A 26272-nucleotide genomic window follows, 5' to 3' on the forward strand; every position below is an offset into this window, starting at 1 on the left:
TCTCTACTTAGTATTTGAACGGTAAATGTGAAAATTCAGCGATTTTGAAAAAAATCAAAAAACGGTGAAGTTAAATGGACAAATCACTAAATACATATAACTGTTTAATTTATATTTTCATTTGATATTTCCATGACAGGTTTCCATGATGACAGGTGAGGCAGGTGCTCACCTGCCTCCCCTGACTGCACGTCACTGTTATTATTATTATTATTATTATTATTATTATTATTATTATTATTATTATTTGTATTTTTTTATTAGCTAGCTAGCTAGATAACAAGTTAGCTAGCTGGCGTCACTCAAACCGGATGTAACTCAAATAGATAGAAAGCTAACAAGCTAGCTAATAGATAGCTAGATAGATAACATGCTAGCTATCTTGGCTAATTACAAAAAAATACTTGTTAATTTCTTACACTGAACTCGTCTATACGTTTCATTTTGTAATTATCTGCATTCCAATTCATGTTTGAGCAACAAATAAAGCATTTCGAAAATAACAAATCGAAATTGCTTTTAATTTGTAAAAAAAAAACACAGGAAGTGCCCTCTTTTTGATCGACGTTAGCTTGATCTGTGCCAAAATCGACCAGACGGTGATGGAAAGAAAGGAGGGATGCCAAGAAAAGTCAACGGTGGGGGTGCGAAGCGGCAGCACCATTTGCAACACACAGAATTGGACGGTCATAAAATTGGATTCATCTAAAATAAGATTTTTGATTGCTCGTCGCGGGGCTGCTGTTGCTGCTGCAGCCATTGGGAAAAATCCGTGGGGTACAAGGTAGGTAAATAAACGCCATGCCTCCGTGCGTACGCCTTGGTCTTATTTATAACGTCCCAAGCTCACATTTTGCATCAGTTGAAGGTGTGCAGGCTTTGTTTTTGGAGCATCTAAAATGTGCTCAATTTGACGCAGTAGCGTCACAACTCGGGCAGAAGCATCACACCATCGATTTTTTTTATTCAGTAAAAAAACGCATTTAGGGTCCAATGGGTGGACCTGAACGCCGTTTCAAACTTAAAAAAAACACACTAAAATACACATGCAGATCAGAGAAATGGAATGTCGGCAAGTGAGGAAACGTGAATGATGGGGTTGATTCATTGTACGTACTGGAATCATTTGTTCGGGATGTGACAACATTCTAATACCATATTAAAGTGCGTTTAAATAGCTTTTAAATGATGTATAGATTATTGTTCTATGACAAATAATACGGAAATAATGGCATTTTTTAATGTTCGAAATATGAGGGGATTTTCTGCCTGTAATTAATTACACAGTTAGAAATTGTTTTAATTGGAAAATCTATGACTGAGTTCTTTATTACAGTTTAAACTATCATAACTTTCTTTATTTTTGGCAGATCCTAACGTGTAAGGTACCGTTGGAAAGGGTTTGAAATTCTAAACAAGAACAGAAAACAGAAGAAAAGATTCAAAATATAAATGAGCAAATATCAACGATCGAATGCAGGCAGATTTTCGTCAGAAATCAAAAATGGCTGTCACTGAATACTAGGAAAGAAAATTGCGAGCTCTAGAAATATAGATGCTGATGCTTCTTTTTGCCTGAAACTTATGGAGATATATATATATATATATATATATATTCTACCACTTCTATGAGTAATAAAAATACAACTTACTCACCTTTATAAACTGTAGTGTTAGCAAAAAGAGCGTAAACTTTAATCCATTTTTTCCCCGTTTCACCTCGTATTGGGAAATTTCAGGAACCAGCATGGACGGGAATGTGTAATACGTCATCATAAACTGCATAGCTTGATAAATCCCACCAAAAACCATGACATACTTCACAAAAATGCAATGATTTACGACTGCGAGTACAGAGTGGGCTCGCTTCACTGGATAGAAACAATCGTGATGGAATATAGCTCACTGTAGCGTACCTACATTTGTCGTTAATTTCTAGGAAATCTGGTCTGGTCGAGAACTATTTGGCAGATCATTGAACCAAGGTCATTTACGCCCAACCACGTTTGGAAACTAATTATCTCCCGCTTGAAGTCAGTTTTCAGCAGGTCACTTATTATTCTTGAAATACTATATCATCCATTTTGAGGGTCATACTATCTCAGTGGTGTCAAACATACGGCCCGCGCGCCGGAACCGGCCCCCCAGGATGTTTGATCAGGCCCGCAGGATAAATTTAAAAGTGGAAAAAATGCACAGACGACATGGAATTCATATTTTTAATGAGGTGCATTTCAAGGATTGTCCACCAGGGGGCAGAGTGGTGCTGTTTTGATCAACGTAGTAGAAAACAGACGTGTTTTTTTACACCACGGTCTTTTTTCTCAACCGTTGTTTCAACACCCTCATTAGCCAAAATGTCATTATCCAAACCGAGAAAAGTTGATAAGGAGTGTAAAATTTTCAATGTGTGTGTGCCCCGACCTGATGCGGACGTGAAGCGGTACAAAGACAAGATTGCAGGATTAATGTGGGAGTTTGAGAAACATTTTCAGGTATTTGATGAACTTGAGACAGCATTGTGACTTTTCCGCTCACCTTTCACAGTTAAAGCTTCTGATCTACCGGTCAAAATCCAGCTAGAAATAACTGATTTGCAATGTGATGCAGATTTGAAGGGCAAATTTGCCTCCACAGGTCTGGCAAATTTTCACAGTATCTACTACCCTAAATTAACAGCGCTGGCTGCCACAGTTTTGTGCATGTTTGGAACAACCTACCTTTGTGAACAAATGTTCTCAGTAATGAATATCAATAAAACAAAAATATGTTCAAAGCTCATTAACAAGCACTTAAATGACATCTGAAAGTATCAGCTATAGTCAGGACATGACACCTGCTGTTGATGCACTTGTACAGGCCAAAAGATGCCAAATATCAGAAACAAAAACAATGGTTTAAAATTCCATCCATCCATCCATCCATCTTCTGCCGCTTATCCGGGGTCGGGTTGCGGGGGCAGCAGCTTCAGTAGGGAAGCCCAGACTTCCCTCTCCCCAGCCACTTCTTCCAGCTCGTCCTGGCGGATCCCGAGGCGTTCCCATGCCAGGTGGGAGACATAGTCTCTCCAGCGTGTTCTGGGTCGTCCCCGGGGTATCCTGCCAGTGGGGCATGCTCGGAACACCTCACCAGGGAGACGTCCCGGGGGCATCCTAATCAGATGCCCGAGCCACCTCATCTGACTCCTCTCGATGTGGAGGAGAAGCGGCTCGACTTTGAGCCCCTCCCGGATGACCGAGCTTCTCAGCTTATCTCTAAGGGAGAGCTCGGACACCCGACGGAGAAAGCTCATTTCGTCCGCTTGCATCCGGGATCTCGTTCTTTCGGACACAACCCATAGCTCATGACCATAGATGAGGGTTGGGACGTAGATCGACCGGTAGATTGAGAGCTTTGCTTTTTGGCTCAGCTCCTTCTTCACCACGACAGATCGGTACAAAATCCGCATCACGGCAGACGCCGCACCGATCCGCCTGTCGACCTCTCGCTCCCTTTCACCCTCACTCGTGAACAAGACACCCAGATACTTAAACTCCTCCACTTGAGGCAAAATCTCCTCCCCGACCCGGAGAGGGCACTCCACCCTTTTCCGACTGAGAACCATTGTCTCAGATTTGGAGGTGCTGATTCTCATCCCAGCCGCTTCACATTCGGCTGCGAAACGCTCAAGCGAGAGTTGGAGAGCTCCACTTGAAGGCCCCAACAGTACCACATCATCTGCAAAAAGCAGAGATGCTATACTGAGGCCACCAAAACGGAAACCTTCAACGCTTCGGCTGCGCCTAGAAATCCTGTCCATAAAGGTTATGAACAGAATCGGTGACAAAGGGCAGCTTTGGCGGATCCGGCAATGCGAACCAGACTCTGACATCGGTCATATAGGGACCGAACGGCCCGTATCAGCCGCTCCTGTACCCCATACTCCCGAAGTACCCTCCACAGAACTCCATGAGGGACACGGTCAAACGCTTTCTCCAAGTCTACAAAACACATGTAGAGTGGTTGGGCGAATTCCCATGCGCCCTCGAGGACCCTGCTAAGGGTGTAGAGCTGGTCCACTGTTCCGCGGCTGGGACGAAAACCACACTGTTCCTCCTCAATCTGAGGCTCGACTTTCCGACGGACCCGCCCCTGTAGGACCCCTGAATAGACCTTTCCAGGGAGGCTGAGGAGTGTGATCCCTCTGTAGTTGGAACACACCCTCCGGTCCCCCTTTTTAAAAAGGGGGACCACCACCCCGGTCTGCCAATCCAGAGGCACTCTCCCCGATGACCACGCAATGTTGCAGAGGCGTGTCAGCCAGGACAGCCCCACAACATCCAGAGCCTTTAGGAACTCCGGTCGGATCTCATCCACCCCCGGGGCCTTGCCACCGAGGAGCTTTTTAACCACCTCGGTGACTTCAGTCACAAGGATCGGAGGGCCCACCTCGGAGTCCCCAGACACTGCTTCCTCCAAGGAAGGCGTGTTGGTGGAGTTGAGGAGGTCTTCGAAGTACTCTGCCCACCGGTTCACGACGTCCCGAGTCGAAGTCAGCAGCGCCCCACCCTCACTGTACACAGTGTTAGTGGTGCACTGCTTTCCCCTCCTGAGACGCCGGATGGTGGACCAGAATTTCCTCGAAGCGGTCCGGAAGTCGGCTTCCATGGCCTCACCGAACTCTTCCCATGCCCGTGTTTTTGCCTCGGCGACCACCGAGGCTGCATTCCGCTTGGCTAGTCGATACGTGTCAGCTGTCTCAGGAGTCCCACAGGCTATATAAGCCCGGTAGGACTCCTTCTTCAGCTTTACGGCATCCCTTACTACTGGTGTCCACCAGCGAGTACGGGGATTGCCTCCACGACAGGCACCAACCACCTTACGGCCGCAACTCTGATTTGCCGCCTCAGCAAGGGAGGTACGGAACATGGTCCATTCGGACTCAATGTCCCCCACCTCCCCCGGGACATGTGTATAGTTCTGCCGGAGGTGGGAGTTGAAACTCCTTCTGACAGGGGATTCTGCCAGACGTTCCCAACAAACCCTCACAACACGTTTGGGTCTTCCAGGTCGGACTGGCATCTTCCCCCACCAACGGAGCCTACTCACCACCAAGTGGTGATCAGTTGACAGCTCCGCCCCTCTCTTCACTCGAGTGTCCAAAACATTGTTAAAATTCCTTTCTTTATAAATCTCATTTCATCTTAAAGTGCATTACTATATTTTTCGATACCAATTTATTGTTAAAGTTTTGTGCCATCGTAGAATCATTGGGAACAGTTTCAATGCATATATATGAATGATAGAAGTAAATTCCACATTTGTTCATGAAACGAAATGTTGTGTAAAAGGAATGTTCATTAAATGTCATCATTTTCCAGTTGTTCTTGTGCTTCTTTACACCAAAATTAATGAAATACATTATATTTTGGTTATTTATAGCATGTATGGTATCATTTTAATGGTCTGGCCCACTTGACATCTACCGAGGCCATATGTGGCCCACCATGTGAAATGAGTTTGACACCCCTGTACGATCTCATATCAGCCTGGCCATTTTTTGACAGACTCCAATGATTAATGTTATTACAGTTAGTAAAAACAACAACCAAACAGTACTTCAAGTTGACAACACAAAAATGTTGTTATAAACACATGGACTCTTTTTTAATTAGATGTGATCTTGAAGTGTCATATTTGACAAAAATTATATTCTCAAACTTTTGAATGTCACTGATTGGGATCAACCAGCACCTGCGAGGCAGCAGGCGGGGCCGACAGCGCCACCCGTTGGTCGTCAACCAGATCATGACACTCCTTGGTTTAACACTAACCTGTGTGTGTGTGGGGGGGGTCTTTTTCTGTCCCATAATAGCAAAAGTACTCCACTTGATAACCAACCATGTCTGCAATAAATGCACTGAAAGAAAGTGAATTTATTGCAGTCAACTTATATTTTTCTCCTCTTTTTAGGTTAAATGAGTCCCATCGATGAGATACTATCAGAAGACTTCCTCGGCCGCTAATCTCTTTATGAAGTGGATCAAGATGATGGAGCCTTTTTTGACCCTTGTGGTCCTCAGCTTATTTCCATTCAAAGCTTTTGGCAAGTTCATTCCACCATTTTCACACACCCTTTTCACCATTATAGCAGTGTCTGAAAAAAGTTAGCGGACACCCCGGCAGACAACTCTGAAAAGTTGCCTTCCCGCCCAGAAACTTGCCTGCCCCATTTTTCACAACTTGAAACACAATAAGAGCAACAAAAAAAAAACATTGGTGCGAAGTATAAAGGATTTTTTTAAATTAAGGAAGTACCTACAACAAATGCACTCATGTTTAATTTATGGTAAATATCCCTTGCTGAAGATTTTGCTCCAGTTGTCGTTTGTCATCATGGTGCACAACGCAATGTTTGTGTTGCATGGTCTGCTCGAAGCCACGTGGTCTCCTCTTTCTCAGCGGCTTTCAAAACTCTGAAATACACTTTTCAGTTTTGAGTATGCTAATTATTATTTGCATAGTCGGCACCGGCAGCCAATCAGAAGCCTGTTTCGTGCTTCAGACCACACATTTACTGAAAAGTGTACTTCAGAGTTTTGAAAGCCGATAAGAAAGATGAGTCCACATGGCGGTTTGTGTGTACTTTTTGCTTGATTGAATGAAACAAACGTTTGATTTGAAAAAAATCTTTTTTTTTTTCTTGAAGAAGTTGTCAGCCAACCGGGCCGAGACGTTTTGAAAGTTGTACGCCCGACGTAAAAGTTGTATGCCCCGGGCCACCGGGCAGATGCTATTTCAAACACTGATTATAGGCCTAATTCTTATACGCCTTAAAGGACAACCGACACCATTTTTTTGTTTCCTAACCGACATAATCAGAAACACATTTTATAGCATCTAAAATACCCAAAACACGCAGGCTGATATTTTAGTCAAATGCAAAACACCAATCAAAATGACTTAAAGTGTCCCAAAACTGCCACAAAATGAGCATGTAACTGGGGAGATACAGAAAGACCCGCCCCCTTGTTGGTGATGTCATGCCAGGACGTCTTGCCTTGCTCTAGAATCAAAACAATAGCTTCAGAGAGTTCAGATTCGGAGAAGATGCTGATGAATATGATTCAAATAGTTCTGAAGAGGAAAGCAATCGATTAAAGAAGTCCTTCCATATCAATTCGAGCCGTCTGGACTCCAATGTAGGCCCAGAAAATGCACAAGATGGCTCACGAGCTCTGTTGGAAATGGGCTGATTTGGCCACTGGGAATTTGTGTCAACTTTCACCTTCTTTATGCGTGTTAGCGCAATTGGCTGCGACTCACAACGATTCACCATCACGTTATTGATGTCGTTTTCCTTCTAATTTCGCCATCAACACGGTGTTTTCAGACGAAAAAAGTGCCCAAAATGCATTGTGTGTCGCTTTCTCGGTCACAGGCGTTCCTGACGTGACGGTCATCAACTCGAAGTCTTAAAGGCCCGAGTCTTAAAGCCCGAGTCTTAAAGGACAACCGACGCCCCTGGACAAGTTGTGTCCATAATTTGTAAAATCACTTCAAATGACTCCTACTGAGCGTATTTGACAAAGATTCCACAGCATATAGCTATAGTTTACGTTTTAAGACTTGCGCTGAATATTCAGGAAGTCTTGTTTTCGAGTTGATGACGATCCCCATGTGACGTCACGTTTGGACCGCCCCTGACCGAGAAAGCGACACACAATGCATTTTGCGGTACTTTGTTTGGTCTGAAAACTTTGTGTTGATCCGTGTTGATGGCGAAATTAGAAGGAAAACACATAAATAACGCGATGGTGAATCGTTGTGTGTTGCACCAAGACAACTATTTAATATTCGCTGACACAAATTCCCAGCAGAAAAATCAGCCCATTTCCAACTCCATTTGGCGCCATCTTCTGCATTTTCTGGGAGACTACATTTCACTCCAGATGCCATTGACGGGTCGAATTGATATGGGAGGACTCCTTTAATCGATTGCAAACATGTATGCTTTCCTCTTCAGAACTATTTAAATGATATTCATAACTGAATGAGTAACAAGAAAGCATCTTCTCCGAATTTGAAGCATTGTTTTGATTCTCGAGCAAGGCAAGACATCTTGGCGTGATGTCACGAACTGGGGGTGGGACTTTCTGAAAATCCCCAATTCGCAGCTCAATTTGTTGCAGTTTTAGCACATTTTAAGTCATTTTTATTGGTGTTTTGCATTTGACTAAAAATATCAGCCTGCGTGTTTTGGGTATTTTAGATGCTATAAAACGATTTTCTGATGTCAGTGAGGAAACAAAAAAAATGGTGTCGGTTGTCCTTTAAAAGGTAAAATATAGCTATATGCGCTGGAATCTTTATGAAATGCGCTCAGTAGAAGTCATTTGAAGTAATTTTACAAATTATGGACACAACCTGTCCCCAGGTGTCAGTTGTCCTTTAACATGTGTGTGTGTGTGTGTGCGTGTGTGTGCGTGTGTGTGTGTGTGTGTGTGTGTGCGTGCGTGTGTGTGTGTGTGTGTGTGTGTGTGTGTGTGTGTGTGTGTGTGTGTGTGTGTGTGTGTGTGTGTGTGTGTGTGTGTGTGTGTTTTTGCAGGTGGCGATGTGTGCGTTGCTGGTCACGATAGCGGACCAGTCTTTGAGGAGCAACCAAGCAGTTTAATTTACCCCGAAGGTCTAAGTGAAGGCAAGGTGGTTCTCAGCTGTCAGGCCAGGGCGAGTCCAGCTTCTTCCTACAGGTGGGTCAGACCCCTCTGGGCTCGTCGACACGATTGTCTTGCTAATGATCGATCTTTTGTTTTTGCCATGCAGGTGGTTGGTGAACGGTACTGAAGTCCCGCTGGGTTTGGACCTCCGTTATACTCTGGTCGCTGGCAACTTGGTGATCAGTAGACCCGAATCCGGTCGAGACTCGGGTTCTTATCAGTGCCTTGCCATCAACCGCTGTGGAACGATCATCAGCAGGGCAGCTCATCTAAAATTTGGTTGTAAGTCAAAGTTACAGTTCTCAAAGCTCACCAAAATAAATGGCAGTGCTTCTTGTTCAGTTGTCTTGATGTGAATGTTCACACACATTGTGAAATTTCTCTGAAAGTTCAGTTGTAACCCCCCCCCCCCCAAAAAAAAAAAAGTGACTTTATTCACCCTTTTGGCCTGAGGATAAAGAATATACGCATGGGGTTTATTGGGATATCGCTCCGCATTTGCTGTTCCTGTAGTCATTGAGGGTGGCTATCTCGCTAGCTATCCATTAGCTGTCTGGCATTCTAGCTAGTTGTCTGGTTAGCTATCTATTAGCTATGTATTAGCTAGCTAGCTAGCTTTTTATCTCTTTGAGTTACTTCTGAGTTGAGCGAAGGCTGGCTCGTGTGGCTGCTGCTGCTCACCCGCAGAAAAACATCTAACAGTGACTGTTACGTGACCTTGAGAGTTTTGAAAGGCACTTAAAAATGATATGTATTATTATTATTATTATTATTATTATTATTATTATTATTATTATTATTATTATTATTATTATTATTATTATTATGTACAGTGATACATCAGCTTACCAACTTTATTGGTTCCCAGAAAGTGTGTGTAAGGTGAAAGGTCATTTTCCAAACATGTATTTCACATAAGAAAGCATTAAAATGAGAATAATCCGTTCCCAGGTCCCCACAAAACATCTTTTTCTACTCAATAACCCTTAAAACTACACAAAATATACCTTATTTTATGTATAATAAATGTGCAATGTATGTATTGCAATGAAAGAAATAAACGGTGCTGTATAATCTAGTCGTTTTATTTACCTTTGTGATGGTCGTTGTCAATGGATGACAAACTTCCAGGTTGCCTCTCGATATCCGATGTCACATCTCGTTGCCATCCTGGGCGCGCCCCGCCCCTCCTGTCACCTCCTTCGCCACTCCAATCATCACTCACTGATTGTGCCTTCTGCCTATATCTGCCTGTCGCTCACTACCGTCTCCGTCGGAGTATTTTTGGACTTTGCCGTTTCCACTTCCGTGTTGCCAGGTCTGCTGTCATTTCGTTATCTTCCTCCACTCTTCCCTGTTTGTTATTTTTTGATGCATGTTCCAGTAAAGACTCTTGCTCCATCCAAGCCTGTCACGCCGTGTATTTCGGGTCCTTCGCTATCGCCAAGATCCCGTCGCTCGAGTCCTGCCTCTTTGCACGCGTCGTAACATCCGAGTGAAGTTGCCGTGCTTTCTCGGCAATAATACCCTTACTCACACTGTCCCCTGCTAGTTGCTTTTCGTCCAAATCAACAGAAGTTTTTCAACTTCTTCTACTGCCTTAGACAACACAGGAATACCCTTAGCGTAGCAATGGTCGACTTAGCACACTGGTACTGGGACGCTAAGTCACACAAACGCACACCTCGTTGGCGTTTTTCGATGATCTCCTTCTTCTGCTCGAACATCATTTTCTTTTGTGTCCTGTTCGGTTTAACACTAGCCTGTGGTGGGGTCTTTTTCCCATAATAGAAAAAGTACTCCACTTGATAACAAACCACGTCAGCACTCAAAGAAAGAAAAGGGTGATGAAAACTAGTCTGCCAGCCACCGTGGCGCTCCATGTGGTTTGGTTCGTTTGCCGAAAACTAGTTTGTATGCCAAGATTATACTCACGCGAATTTAATGTTCGTCAGGCGAAAATTTCGCAAGCTAAAGTGTTCGTAAGCTGAGGTATCACTAACAATGTTAGGGATGTTATGTCATTGAAATGTAGTTTTAACATTGTGAAAAGTTGGTGATTTTGTCAGGTGGTTCCTCTATATTGCGCATTTTCATTTTGTGTGTGATGATTTTCTTGTTCTTTTCTTCAGACCTTCATGACTTCCCTCCTGACAGCAGGAGTCCTCAGACAGCTTACGAAGGCATCGGTACATTCCTGGCATGTCAGGCACCTCCACATTACCCAGGTAAACCAGGCGAAATCGGGGATAGAACAGAAACCAAATCCAGGGATAGAACAATAGAGGTCATCAGATTGGCTTTGGGGCGTGGTCCACTGCTCCCCTAACCCAACCTATCAGAGCAAGGGTCCGGCACAGCCACCTCTGTCCATTAGGGATATAGGGCCAGAGTTACCAGCAAAATTTTACTTTGCTGGCAAAGCTTTTCGGATGAGGAGCGAAATGTCCAAGACCTTCAAAAAAGTACAGATGACGGCTGAAGAAACCTTTTCCTCAATGTCTTTAAAGGACAACTGACGTCTCCGGACAAGTTGTGTCCATAATTTGTAAAATGGCTTCAAATGACTTTTACTGAGCTATATATATATATACAGTAAAGTCTTGTTATATCGATATCGGTTATATCGATAGTACCGCTTATTACGATACTATTTTCATTTCCCTTGCACATTTCTAGTCTTTTTATGTATAATTAGTACCATTTAGTACGATACCGGTTATTAAGATAATCCGGTTATTACGGTGCTCCTTTTCATCCCCCGCCGGCCATTTTTGTTGTTTATATCGATATATCCGTCGCGCCATTGGTCAACTTGGTCACGTGTCTTGTTACGTGAGCCGCCATCGGTCGCGCCATTGGTCGACTTGGTCACATGAGCCACCATCGGTCGCGCTATTGATCGACTTGGCCGTGTGACTTTGTCACGTGTCACGCCATCAGTCACGCCATTGGTCGATTTGGTCAGGTGACTTGGTTACGTGCCCAGCACCCGTGGAGCAGAGCCATTTTCATTTTCAGACGCTAGCTCGTGTGTAGCAGACGAGATTGAAGTGTTTGTGTTAAAAGGTAAAAATGGGAAGCAGAAGAAGATTGATGACTTTTTTAAATTGTATACATAATACAGTAAGATGTAAGCGTTGCAGTTTCCCTGTTGTGTTATGTACATGCCCACTGTACTGTATATGAATGCAATCGTTTTTTGCAACAATGTTTCTTGTTTTGTCTGCTGAAGCGCGATGATTTTGAAAATTATTAACATTCCATACTGTGTATTAAAGGACAGCCGATGTCACTTTTTATTCAAATGCAAATAAAAATGACTTCACGCCAATACGTCTTGCATTGCTTGTGAATCCAAACAATGGCTTCAGATTCGGATAATATGCTTTCTTGTTACACATCCAGTTATGAATATGTTTCAAATACACTGCAGTTCTGAAGATTAAAGCATACATGTTTACAATCATTAAAGAATTATATGTGCCATTTTGAGGCAACATTGGGGGAACATCTCTCACCCAAAAAAAAAACGGAGCTAATGGCCAGCTCCGTTTCTTATATGGCGCTTGGCTGCCCTCTTTTGGCGGCTTTTGTTTAATGCAGTTCGGCGCAGGATCAGATATATCGATAGTCCCGGTTATATCGATATTTTTTCGGACTCCCTTGGATATCGATATAACGAGACTTTACTGTGTATGTATATATATATATATATATATATATATATATATATAGAGCATATAGCTATTTTTTACGTTTTAAGACTCGCGCTGATAGTCAGGAAGTCTTGTTTTTGAGTTGGTGACGAGTCCGTACGTGACGTCACTATAGGAACGCCCCACACCGAAAAAAGACACATTGTACCAGTCCTTCTATCACGTCAATGTATTTTGCTGTACTGTTTGGTCTGAAAACCTTGTGTTGCACCCAAAGGACGCCAGAAGAGGGTGTCCAAGCTCCATATGAGGAATTTATCAGCCTGTGGAAACGGAGGTGGCCACAGGAGGTCGCCATTTAATGCCTCTTTTCTGGTGATCCGTTTCACCCTATGTTGCCTCAAAATGGCATGGAATAAATTCTTTAATCCATTGCAAACATGTATGCTTTCCTCTTCATAACTACAGTAAAGTCTCGTTATATCGATATCGGATATATCGATAGTCCCGGTTATATCGATACTATTTCTATGCACGCACGGAGAAAATTTGTCCCGGTTATATCGATATTTTTTCGGACTCCCTTGAATATCGATATAACGAGACTTTACTGTATTTGAATCTATTCATAACTGGATGTGTAACAAGAAATCGACAGCCAGCTGGATGTGATGGGCACCGAAAGCAAATAAATTGTAATAATCGATACAAGAGATATATTAAACAAGACTCCCCCCCCGCTTTGCAGCTCTCTCCTACCGCTGGCTTCTCAACGAGTTTCCCAACTTCATCAAGAACGAGGACGGCCGCTGGTTTGTATCCCAGGTAACGGGTAACCTCTACCTTGCCAAAGCGGAGCCCAACGACACCGGAAACTACTTCTGCTTCACCACCATCAACATGGAGATCAGTACGAAAAGTACCTTTAGCAAAGCCAACCAACTCACCGTCCTGCCCGCAGGTAAGACAGCAAGCCACCAAGATTGACAATAAGACATGAAGTGGTCCATCAATGAAAAGCTTTCTTCAGCCTTCAGCCGTGTGTATGTGTGTATATATATATATATATATATATATATAATGGGCGGCCCGGTAGTCGAGTGGTTAGCACACCGGCTTCACAGTGCAGAGGTCGCCGGTTCGCGGCCCGGTCCGGCCTCCCTGTGTGGAGTTTGCATGTTCTCTCCGGACCCGCGTGGGTTTTCTCCGGGTCCTCCAGTTTCCTCCCACACTCCAAAAACATGCATGGCAGGCAGATTGACCACTCCAAATTGTCCCTAGCTGTGAGTGTGAGAGTGACTGTTATGTATATATATATATATATATATATATATATATATATATATATATATATATATACAGTAAAGTCTCGTTATATCGATATTCAAGGGAGTCCGAAAAAATATCGATATAACTGAGACTATCGATATATCCGACCCTGTTTGCATGTAATTTTTTCCGTGCGTGCATAGAAATAGTATCGATATAACCGGGACTATCGATATATCCGATATCGATATAACGAGACTTTACTGTATATATATATATATATATATATATATATGCTGTTGTACGAACGATCCAAATTGAACCTCACATCACCATATCGGTTTAGTGAAGTATTTTGCTGTTTTATGACACCTTCAAAGAAGTACAGATGACGGCTGAAGAAACCTTTTCATCGATAAACTTCCTGTTTTGATTGTAGCCAATCCGAAGAAGACCGCGCCGAGCATCAAGGTCCGCTTCCCAGCGGAGACCTACGCCCTCGCCGGACACACCGCCCAGTTAGAGTGCTTCGCCTATGGAAAGTGAGTTTTTCCCCAAATCGGGGCTCTTCAATTGAAATGCCATTTTGTTTTCATTGTCTTGACTACAGATTAAAGGACAACCGACACCCACGGACAAGTTGCGTCCATAATTTGTAAAATGACTTCAAATGACTTCTCCTGACCGCATTATTATTCGGGGTTGAATGAACGCTGGCGCATGTGGCTGCCGCTGCTCACCTGCGAAAAAAAATCCTGTGAATGTAAAGTGTCCTTGAGAGTTTTGAAAGGCGCTTATAAACGAAATGTATTCTTATTCTTATTCTTATTCTTATTCTTATTCTTATTCTTATTCTTATTCTTATTCTTATTCTTATTCTTATTCTTATTCTTATTCTTATTCTCATTCTTATAACCAACGCCCAATCTCTGCAGCCCTCTGTCAAGCTAATTTTTAGAGAATATGCAAATTGAAGTGACATATTAGTCAAACATAGTCTTCTTGATTTGAATACTACACCACTTGATGTCCCAAGCACCAACATCCATAAACCAACAGAACGTAGTCATTTAATGGGTCGTGTTTCCATGAACTGATCGATTTGTAAACTGGCCAATGAGCTCTTCCTGTGAAGGAGTTTACCTAGTCCTAATTTATGTCCTGTGTAGGATTTGACCAAGTACTAAATCAGTCCAAGGTCAGATCTCCTACATGAAGATGACAGGTTAACAGGCTGTGTCTGTCCACCTCAGATTGACTCCATATTTTATGCATTTCCATTGTGGGCTTTATGTTCGGCGGCTAACTAACCTTGAAACATTTAAATATGATTTAAATGATAACTTATATTCTGTCTATTCTCTATCACTTTAGTCAAACATAGTACAGTGAGACCTCAACTTACAAACACCTCAACTTACAAACGTCAAATTTATGAAAATTAAACCTTATAATAAGCACTATTTTCATAATACACACCCACCACGGAGGAAGCACACGACCGAACAGCACCAGAGGTTAAGTTACCAACAGTCCTTATGGAAGGTGACTCTCCTTCCATAAGCCATCAACGACCATCAAAAAGTTAAATAAAACTGTATTTTACAGCACAGTTTATTTCTTTAATTACATTCGTCATGTAATGCGCCTCTCTTTCGAAACAGCAATTCCCTTTGACCTTCAACCTCCAACGCCATTCCTTCAAGCCGTAAATGACCATCACAAATGTAAATAAAGTGACTTTATGATACAATGCAGTGTATTTCTTTCATTACAATACAATAGCACATTTATTATACATAGAATAAGGTATGTTGTGTGTAGTTTTAAGGCTTATTTAGTTGAAAAGTATATTTTATGGAAACCCGGGAACGGATTATTCCCATTTTGATGGTTTCTTCTGGGAATTTTTTTTTGAGATACACACTTTTCACCTTACAAACTCTGTTTGGGAACCAATTAAGTTCGTAAGTTGAGGTCTCACTGTATTCTTCATTTAAATGCCACGCCCCTAGACGTCCCAAAAACCAACATACATAAACCAACAGAATGCAGACAGTTTAATGGGTTGTCTTTCCATGAAATAATAATAATAATAATAATAATATCGATGAGAAGGTTTCTTCAGCCGTCAGGAACAATCAGTGGGGCCACAGGGAGGGGTCCTCTGCCCCCCCAACCTGAGAGTAGGGACCTATCATAGCTGTGTCCGGCGCCACCATGTCTGGACATTAGGGATATATAAATAGGGCCGATACGACCAGTCAGATTTTAGTTCGCTGACGAAGCCTCTTGGATAGGAGGCGAAACGTCCGAAACCTTCACTTTTGTACAGATGACGGCTGAAGAAACCTTCTCATCGATGGACCACTTCTGTACGACTGAGAGCTTACACAGACGAAATAATAATAATAATAATAATAATAATAATAATAATAATAATAAATAATAATAATACATTTCTAATCGCCTTTCAAAACTCTCAAAGTCACTTCACAGTTACAGGATTTCTGCGGGTGAGCAGTGGCAGCCACACGCGACAGCGTTCACTCAACCCAAAAGTAACTCAAATAGGTAGAAAGCTAGCGAGCTAGCTAACAGATAGCTAATAGATAGCCAGCTAGACAGTTAGCTAACTAACTAGATAGCCATATAAGTAATAGATAGCCAGCTCCATAGCTAGCTAGCTAGCCAGATAGCTAATAGATATCAAATGGATGGCAAATCGATAGCCAGCTAGGTAGCTAGCTAATAGAAAATAGATAGCCAGCTAGGTAGCTAGCTCGATAGCAAATAAATAGCAAATGGATAGCAAATAGATAGCCAGCTAGGTAGCTAGCTAATAGATAGCAAATGTATAGCAAATAGATAATAGCCAGCTATTATTTATACATCGATGCCTCAAGTCAATAATAATAATAATAATAATAATAATAATAATAATAATTATTATTATTATTATTATTATTATTTATATCGACTTCCGCCTTCGTCAGAGTGTCCAAAGGCGGAAGTCGACGCCGAAACATGTCAGGTATTTGGACACCGACAGTACACTGTCTGTAAGATAGGAATCTGTTTTAAATTAGATATCAAGTAGACAGGATGAACTTAATACAATAATAATAATAATCTTCCTAATTTGAATACCACACCCCTGGACGTCCCAAGCACCAACATCCATAAACCAACAGATCATAAGCATTTTAATGGGTTGTCTTTCCATGAACTGATCGATTTGTAACCTGGCCAATGAACTCTTCCTTTGAAGGAGTTTACCAAGTCCTCAATTGCACCCAAGGCCAGATCTCCTCCCTGAGGATGACAGTTTTTCGTTCTATGTGTCCTCTCATAGTCCAGTCCCAAAACTGAGATGGAAAAAGGTGGACGGACTGATGCCGTCCAAAGCCGGTTCGAGTGTCGCAGGTCCGACTCTCATCCTACCAGATCTTTCCTTTGATGACGAGGGCCTTTACGAGTGTGAAGCCCACAATTCCGAGGGAGTTGTCTCGTACCAGGGCCGCATCAGTGTGCAAGGTATTTATTTCTTCGCCTTTATTGACGTCACATGACCACTTTTTTCAATATGGCATTTCCATACAGTTCTTATGATTGATGTTTCAGCTCAGCCAGACTGGTTGCAGGTGATGAGCGACTCCGAAGTGGAGATCAGTTCTGAACTGCACTGGAGTTGCGTGGCCGCTGGTAAACCGCGGCCTTCTATTCGCTGGCTGCGCAATGGACAGCCGATCACTACGCAGGTACAAGTACCACACATTAAAAAAAAAAAAAAAAAAAAGTAGACATTGACAATCTAAAGCAGCAAAAATGAAGGGGCTGGGAGTGAAAGTTGACACAGAAAAACAGAATGCAATATAAAATCGAAATGTGCACATTTTCAGCATGACTTCCATGATCCACTGGTGAAAAGGACACTTTGAACCTCTAGAACTGCTTCATACAACAAAGAGGGTGCAGAAAAGGACTTTGAATGAAGGAGATTGAATGAGCGTCTGTCTTTTGGATTGTGTCATACTATTTTAACTTTGAGAGTGGCTGCCTTTACAGCAGCGCCTGTATTTTGTTCTTCTACTTCTTTTTCCTTTCCTCTTCCTTTCATAACTTTGCTGAATTGGGAATTTCTCGAATGTGAGACTAATATCTCATCGTATCTTATCTTATCGTATCTTATCTTATCTTATCTTATCTTATCTTATCTTATCTTATCTTATCTTATCTTATCTTATCTTATCCTATCTTATTTTTTCTTATCTTATCTTATCTTATCTTATCTTATCTTAATTTGACAAGATACGATCTCTTGACTCTTGTGTCTTTTCGTCCACGACTGTGCGCGTTCTCCAGGATAGAGTAGAAGTAAATGCAGCTCGCCTCAAAATCAGCAATTTAGCCCTGGAGGATTCTGGGATGTACCAGTGTGTCGCTGAGAATAAGCACGGAACCATCTATTCCACTGCTGAGCTTCGAGTTCAAGGTAACAACAAAGTACAGGTCACATCCGACTTACGACCAAGTTCCGTTCCGACCAATCGGTCGTAAATCAAAATGGTCGTAAGTTGAAATATATTCAAAATGTTGAATAGAGACTCGGTGCCATCACACGGTCGATTGCTGTGCGAGAGTGAGATGCTGGCTGCCTGGCCAAAATTGTCCTACCGTTGCTGTGCCAGGCGTAGAGTTAAAATGTTAAAAAATAGGGTCTGGAGGTCATGGTCGTAAGTCGAGCTGGTCATAAGTCGGATGTTACCTGTGTCTTATGAATTTGAATAATCAACGCATCGCCCCCCTCTTTCTCTAAAGTTTGCCGAAATCTATGTTTGTTCTGCACGTTCTTCCTGATCCAGTCCAGGCTCCGGACTTCCGATTGAACCCTGTGAGGAAACTGATCCCTGCCGCCAGAGGAGGACAAGTGATGATTGAATGTCGCCCAAGAGCGGCCCCCAAACCAAGCCTGTTCTGGAGTCGCGGGACCGAGTTGCTCACCAACAGTAGCAGGTAACACCCCAAAAAAAATAATTTTTGGGTTTTGATATGGATCTTTGAAAATAAAATGGCGGTTATTGTTATGTGGAATGTGAGAAAAACAAACACATAGCCTGATATTTTCGCTTGACTGTGTCTCAAGAAGACATTCTTCTCCATCATAATTCAGATACTGTGTTGTTATCTATCATAATCAGTGATACCTCGGCTTGCGAACGCTTTAGCTAACAAACATTTCGCCTTCTAAACGTTAAATTCGCGAGAATATAGTTTTGGCAGTTTTTCGGGAAACACACGGAGCGCCACAATGAGTGATGTGTCATTCGCGAACAAGCCGGTTCTTGGAGCTCCTGAAATGGCAGCTGTTTTTTTTTCCCTTCTATTCCCCGGCCCCAGTCTTCGGTTAAAGCCGCACATAATTGGCCAAGATCCGTGGTAGAGCAGGGAGGGGACACACACAGCAGGGGGGTGTTTACAGAAACACAGAGCTGCACATAGTAAATAGATAGGTAGACGACATGGATGAAAATGGATAGAAAACACAGTGAAATTTGGACTCGTTTCAACTTTATTGATAGTTCAAAGGCAGAGTGTAGACTGCAAGGGTAAAATATCCCATCAATCAGGCTCCGCAAATAACCCGCACAAGCCATCTGTACAATTTGAAGAGAAAGGACAAGCAAGGGAATCAGCTATTAATGCAGTTTGTAGTGTGTCTGCCTGCATCTGTTGTTGCAATATCACAACTTCCTTGATGTACAACCCAGAGCTCCTCGAGACACTTGATGCAAAAAGCTCTCAAGCCAGCTAAACAGAACACAATTGATGAGGAACTAGGTAAAATTATCGCAGAGAAAGCACGGCAACTTCACTCGGATATCGTCAAGAGGCAACCTGGAAGTTCTTCATCCATTGATGATTTCAAGTCTCGCCACGGATGGTTCGAGAACTTTAAGCATCGTACAGGGACTCATAGTGTCTTTCGTCATGGTGAGGCAGCCAGTTCTGACGATAAAGCTGGCAAAGCTTACAATGAATCATTCCTCAAGATGGTGGAAGAAGAAAGCTACGTTTCTCATCAAGTGTTTCATGCTGATGAAAGCGTCCACTCCAATCCATCAAGCCATCAACGACCATCACAAAGGTGAATAAAACGACTTTATTATTATATAGTACAGTTTATTTCTTTAATTATAATACAATAGCACATTTATTATACATAAAAGAATGTATATTTTTGTGTAGTTTTAAAGGACAACCGACGTCTCCGGACAAGTTGTGTCAATAATTTGTAAAATGGTTTCAAATGACTTCTACTGAGCGTATTTTAAAAAGATTCCACCGCATATCGCTATATTTTACGTTTTAAGACTCGCGCTGAATATTCAGGAAGTCTTGTTTTTGAGTTGGTGACGAGTCTGTACGTGACGTCACTAAAAGAACGCCCCACACCGAAAAAAAGACACATTGTAGCAGTCCTTCCATCACGTCAATGTATTTTGCTGTATTGTTTGGTCTGAAAACCTTGTGTTGCACCCAAAAGCCGCCAGAAGCGGGTGTCCAAGCTCCATGGATGGAATTTATCAGCCTGTGGAAACGGGCTGATTCATTCTTTACACGGAGCTCTGCCGCCATCTTCTGCATTTTCTGTGACACCACACGTCAATCTTGAGCCATTAAAACGACCCAGAAAACCTTCTTTAATCGATTGCAAACATGTATGCTTTCCTCTTCAGAACTATTTCAATCATATTCTTAACTGGATGTGTAACAAGAAAGCATATTCTCCGAATCTGAAGCTTTTGTTTTGATTCTCCAGCAATGCAAGACGTCTTGGCATGACGTCACAAACTGGGGGCGGGACTTTCTAAAAATGCCCAATTCGCAGCTCAATTTTTTGCAGATTTTGGACACTTTAAGTCATTTTTATTGGTGTTTTGCATTTAAATACAAATATCATACTGTGTGTTTTGGGTATTTTAGATGCTACAAAATGTTTTTCTGATGTCAGTTAAGAAACAAAAAAGTGACGTCTGTTGTCCTTTTAGGCTTCGAAAATTAGAAAGTAGAAAATGATGTTTTATGGGGACCTGGGAACAGGTTATTCTCATTTTTATTGTTTCCTCTTGGAAATTAATGTTTGGAATGCACACTTTTCAACCTTACACACACTATCTGGGAACCAATTTAGTTTGTAAGCCAAGGTATCACTATATGTCCACTGTGGTTGACGTGATGGTTGTAACCCGAATTGACTTTGTGTGCAATTTCTGGCCAGGGTGACGGTGACCCCTGATGGAATCTTGTGGATCACGAACATTAGCAGAGCAGATGAAGGGAAATACACTTGCTTTGCGGAGAATTACTTGGGCAAAGCTAACAGCACAGGGCATCTCTCTGTCAGAGGTATCGTTTACACGCACTCACAGAATTTACACTTTGGAAATAGTAATAATAATAATAATAATAATAATTTTGCAAATTTCCCCATTATGAGACGAATAAAGATTTTCTGATTCTGATTCTTATTAATAAAAATAATACATTTCATTTATAAGCGCCTTTCAAAACTCTAAAGGACACTTTACAGTCACAGGATATTTTTTTGCGGGTGAGCAGCGGCAGCCAACGGGCCAGGGTTGACTCAACCATAAGTAACATAAAGTTAAAAAAAACTAAATACATAAACACGTACATATGTAAATAGTATATAATAAATAAATAAACATGTAATAAATAAATAGATAAATAATAATAACTAAATAAACTAATAAATACATCAATATATAAATAATAAATAAACACAAACAAGATGTCTTTTTTGAACTCATTCACAATTGATTCGGGAATTGAAAATATGACGTAGAGCCCCATTCCCCCATTTTTTTTTCATGCTTGGGTTACGATAAAGCGCTGATCAGACCTCTGGCAGTGTTTGTTTTTTTCTTTTCCGCAAGGGGGCAGCATGTCCCCTTTTTCCATGTCAGCGCTTTGTTCCAGCTTTAGCTGTTGTTAATGCGCTATATAAGCTATTGCATTGTAATTTGGACAGACACCCTAATTTCAAGCTCATATAACTCCAGACCCCATATCATTTAGGAATTAACTCCTTTTTTTCTGATGAAAGAGGAGAGTCTAAGGTTTCTTACGCTAAGGTTTCTAAAACTCACCATTCTGTGGGTCCTGAAATTTGAGTGACAATGACAAAACAATATGCAAAAATGTCTCCACTCCAGTGCCAGGGTTTTTGTCATTGTCACTCGAATCTGAGCTTAATATTGGGGCGGCTGTAGAAAAGGCAAATACTGCCGCCTTGTGGAGGGAAAAAACATTGCCAGAGGTCTGACCAGCGCTTCATCGGCACCCTAGCAAGAAAAATCAAAACTGGAACAAATTTGAGAAAAATGTGTCAACTATAGTGCCAGGGTTTTTGTCATTGTCACTCAAATCTGAACATGAAATGGGGGCGGCTGTACAAAAGGCAAATACTGCCGCCTTGTGGAAGGGAAAAAACATTGCCAGAGGTCTGACCATCGCTTTAACGGCACCCCAGCAAGAAAAACCAAAACCGTAACAAATTTGGGAAAAATGTGTCTCTAGTGCCAGGGTTTTTGTCATTGTCACTCAAATCTGAACTTGAAATGGGGGCGGCTGCACAAAAGGCAAATGCTGCCCCCTTGTGGAAGATAAAAAAAAACAAAATCGGAACAAATTCGGGAATGGCACTCTACGTCGTGCTTTTCAATTCCCCAAAAAATTGGGAATGGCAGTGGATGAGATAAGAATTCATTCATTAATATTTGCTTTGGTGTACGTAATACAGAAAAGTGGTCTCATCGTCGGTGTAAATTACAACAGCAAATATTTGATGGGTATTTCCTCTGCAGCTATCTAGCTGACTAGCTTTTAGCTATCTGGCTAGCTATATAGTTATTAGCTATATATTATTGATTGCTGATACAGTAAAGTCTCGTTATATCGATATTCAAGGGAGTCCAAAAAAATATCGATATAACCGGAACTATCGATATATCCGACACTGTTTGGATGTAATTTTCTCCGTGCGTGCATAGAAATAGTATCGATATAACCGGGACTATCGATATATCCGATATCAATATAACGAGACTTTACTGTATTTATTATGTTGTGGGTCTTTTTTACCTGTATGTACAAATCCACACAAAACAGTCAGATATCTAGCTAGCTAGCTATTAGCTATCTGCCTGGATAGTTGGCTATCTATTAGCTATTCAAATAAATAGAAAGCTAGCTGCCTGGCTAATAGATAGTTACTAGCTAGCCAGCTGTCTGGTCAGATTGCTAATAGATGGTTAGCTATCTATCTTTCGATCAATTTGAGTTATTCCGGGTTGAGTGAACGCTGGTGCGTGTGGCTGCGCTTAGAAAAGAAATCTATTATTATGATGATAATAATATGTTGAAAACCTCACAGATGCTACCAAAATCACCTTGGCTCCTTCCAACGCCGACATCAACCAAGGTGAGAATGTGACACTGCAGTGCCACGCTTCTCATGATCCCACCATGGACCTGACCTTCACCTGGGCGCTCAATGGGGCTCTTCTGGACCTGGAGGACTCCACGGGTCCATACCAACGACTCGAAGGGGTGAGTGAGTCAATGCTCAGATTTGTAGTGATCATAAATATCATCATTTCTTTCCCTTTTTTTCTTTCCCCACTGGCTATACGAAGTGTCAAATAAGTGTTTACTCATACTTATGCTCGTTGGCTAGCTAGCTAGCTAGCTATCTATTAACTATACATATAGCTATCCAGTTGACTGGCTATCTTTTAGCTGTATTAGCTAGCTAGCTATCTGTTAACTATACATATAGCTATCCAGTTGGCTGGCTATCTATTAGCTCTATTAGCTAGATGGCTAGCTAGCTTTCTATCTTTTCTGGGTTGCGTGAACGCTGTTGCGCGTGGCTGCTGCTGGCTAGCTAGCTAGCTATTAACTATACATATAGCTATCCAGTTGGCTGGCTATCTATTAGCTCTATTAGCTAGATGGCTAGCTAGCTTTCTATCTTTTCTGGGTTGCGTGAACGCTGTTGCGCGTGGCTGCTGCTGGCTAGCTAGCTAGCTATTAACTATACATATAGCTATCCAGTTGGCTGGCTATCTATTAGTTCTATTAGCTGGCTCGCTAGCTATCTGTTAACTATACATATAGCTATCCAGTTGACTGGCTATCTATTAGCTCTATTAGCTAGCTAGCGATCTAGCCTTCTATCTATTGGAGTTACTTCTGGGTTGAGTGAACGCTGGCGCCTGTGGCTGCTGCTGCTATTTGCTATCTTTTAGCTATCTGGCTGTCTGTCTGGTTATCTATTGGCTATCTATTGACTGTCTGCTAGGTAGCTAGCTTTCTATCTATATGAGTTACTTCCGGATCGCTGCTCACCCACAGAAAAACTTATCCTGTGACTGAAAAGTGACCTTGAGAGCTTTGAAAGGCGCTTATAAATGATATGTATTCTTCTTCTTCTTCTTCTTCTTCTTCTTCTTCTTCTTCTTCTTCTTCTTCTTCTTCTTCTTCTTCTTCTTCTTCTTCTTATTATTATTATTATTATTATTATTATTCCCAATTGGAATATAAATAAAGAGAACACTTACATCTGACATCAAATTTGCTATCGGCACTCAACCCGGAAGTAAATAGATAGAAAGCTGGCTAACCGGCTAGTGGATAGCTAATGGATAGCCAACAGATAGCTAGCTCGATAGCTAGCCACCTAGTTAGTTATATAGCTAATAGCTAGCTAGATAATCAGTTAGCTAATACACTGAGTAGCTAGCTAGCTAATATATAGCTAATAGTTAGCCATCCAGCCGGATAGATAGCTAATAGATAGCCAGCCAGATAGCTAATAGATATGCATCTAACCAGCTAGCTAGCTTACAGATAGCTACCAGATAGCTAGCCAGCTGGATAGATAGCTAGATATCTAATTGATAGCCAGTTAGCTAATATATAGATAAGTAATAGATCGCTAACCAGCTAGTAAATAGCTAATAGATAGCCAACACAAAGCCAGCTAGATAGCTAGCCACCTAGAAAGTGACCTTGAGAATTTTGAAAGGCACTTATAAATGACATTTATTATCATTATCATTATCATTATCATTATCATTATCATTATTATGGGGGAGTTTCACCGTAGTGACTGCACTTTCGTGATGCATCCACCAGATGGTGCTACATGATATGCAAAGACCTACTGGGAAACAACTCAATGGGGAAAATCAACACATTGTAATTCCACATACTATAAGGCGAATCGGATGATACGGTGCAGGCAACTTTGGACAAAAGTGAATGTTTTTAGATGCGTCTTATAGAGTGGAAAATACGGTATTTTATGTCTTGAATCTTGAAGTATGAAATTTACAAACTTCTTCTTTTCCTTTCGGCTTTTCCCTTCAAGGGGTCGCCACAGCAAATCAGTGTCCTCTATCTTGAGAGGTTTGATCCGCATGTTTGTTTTGGCCAAGCTTTTACGTCGGATGCACTTCCTGACACAACCCTCTGTATTTATCAGGGCTTGGGACCGGCACAAGAAGACATATGTCACCTGCCTTTATTTTCACAAGCAATGACCAAACCCGTAACCCATTTTTTTTTCAGAAAGTGTCGTGAGGACAACATCAATAGCTTTCATGTGATATTGATTAATTGTTGTTTATCACTAAACAATACAAAATAAACAATTGGTTAATAAACACTAAACGTAAAACAAATCATTTGTAATTAACATTTTAAACGATTATTTGATTAACCGATAGAGTATTTGATCAGATAATTTATTAGAAAAATATTCAAATGTGTCAGGCATAGTGTATTGAGAGAGGTTAGCACAATCAATTACAGTAAAGTCTCGTTATATCGATATTCTCGGGAGTCCGAAAAATATCAATATAACCGGGACTATCGATATATCCGACCCTGCGCGCATGTAATTTTCTCCTTGCGTGCATAGAAATAGTATCGTAATAAGCGGGACTATCGATATAACCGATATCGATATAACGAGACTTTACTGTAGTGCTTATTATAAGGTTTAATTTTTATAAAATTGACATTCGTAAGATGAAAAGTTCGTAATATAAGGTGTTCGTAAGTTGAGGTCTCACTGTATTGTATTTTTTTGTGCTTGCACCATTGTAGAAGGAAACCACTGGAGATCTGCTGATTGTGAACGCTCAGCTGAGTCAGGCAGGCACTTATACGTGCACAGCTCAAACGGTGGTCGACAGCGCCTCAGTGACGGCTAAACTGGTGGTACGAGGTAAGATTATTATTATTATTATTATTATTATTATTATTATTATTATTATTATTATTATTATTAGTACTAGTAGTAGTAGTAGTAGTAGTAGTAGTAGTAGTAGTAGTAGGAGTAGTAGTAGTAGTAGTAGTATTAGTAGTATTAGTATTATTATTATTATTATTATTATTATTATTATTATTATTATTATTAAGATGCATTTCACTTTTCATTCCAACGTCCAATTACAATCACGCCACTGGATTTTGGGGTTTTCAGCCTCTTTTGGAGCGATCGGCCAGATGTTGAAAATGTTTTGAAATTGTTGAAATTGTCCATCCATCCAT

At 41.4% G+C, this 26272-nt stretch overlaps 1 protein-coding gene across 1 annotated transcript in view; it reads left to right on the plus strand.

Annotated features, from left to right (window-relative positions):
* The first annotated feature begins 603 nt into the window (after positions 1-603).
* The window catches only part of cntn2 (contactin 2), a 48291-nt gene continuing 22622 nt past the window's right edge, over positions 604-26272 (plus strand). The window contains exons 1-14 of the mRNA XM_089010084.1: positions 604-784; positions 5953-6085; positions 8588-8729; positions 8803-8978; positions 10829-10924; positions 13104-13316; positions 14064-14166; positions 16980-17161; positions 17249-17385; positions 17990-18119; positions 18490-18640; positions 20907-21034; positions 23085-23260; positions 25826-25946. Of these exons, the coding sequence (XP_088866210.1) occupies positions 5971-6085; positions 8588-8729; positions 8803-8978; positions 10829-10924; positions 13104-13316; positions 14064-14166; positions 16980-17161; positions 17249-17385; positions 17990-18119; positions 18490-18640; positions 20907-21034; positions 23085-23260; positions 25826-25946 (1870 nt within the window). The 5' untranslated portion in view covers positions 604-784; positions 5953-5970. The remainder of the gene's footprint in view (positions 785-5952; positions 6086-8587; positions 8730-8802; positions 8979-10828; positions 10925-13103; positions 13317-14063; positions 14167-16979; positions 17162-17248; positions 17386-17989; positions 18120-18489; positions 18641-20906; positions 21035-23084; positions 23261-25825; positions 25947-26272) is intronic.

Source organism: Hippocampus bargibanti, linkage group LG12 (assembly GCF_051943395.1).
Source record: "Hippocampus bargibanti isolate YZ-2025 linkage group LG12, ASM5194339v1, whole genome shotgun sequence".
In the NCBI taxonomy this organism is placed as follows: domain Eukaryota; kingdom Metazoa; phylum Chordata; class Actinopteri; order Syngnathiformes; family Syngnathidae; genus Hippocampus; species Hippocampus bargibanti.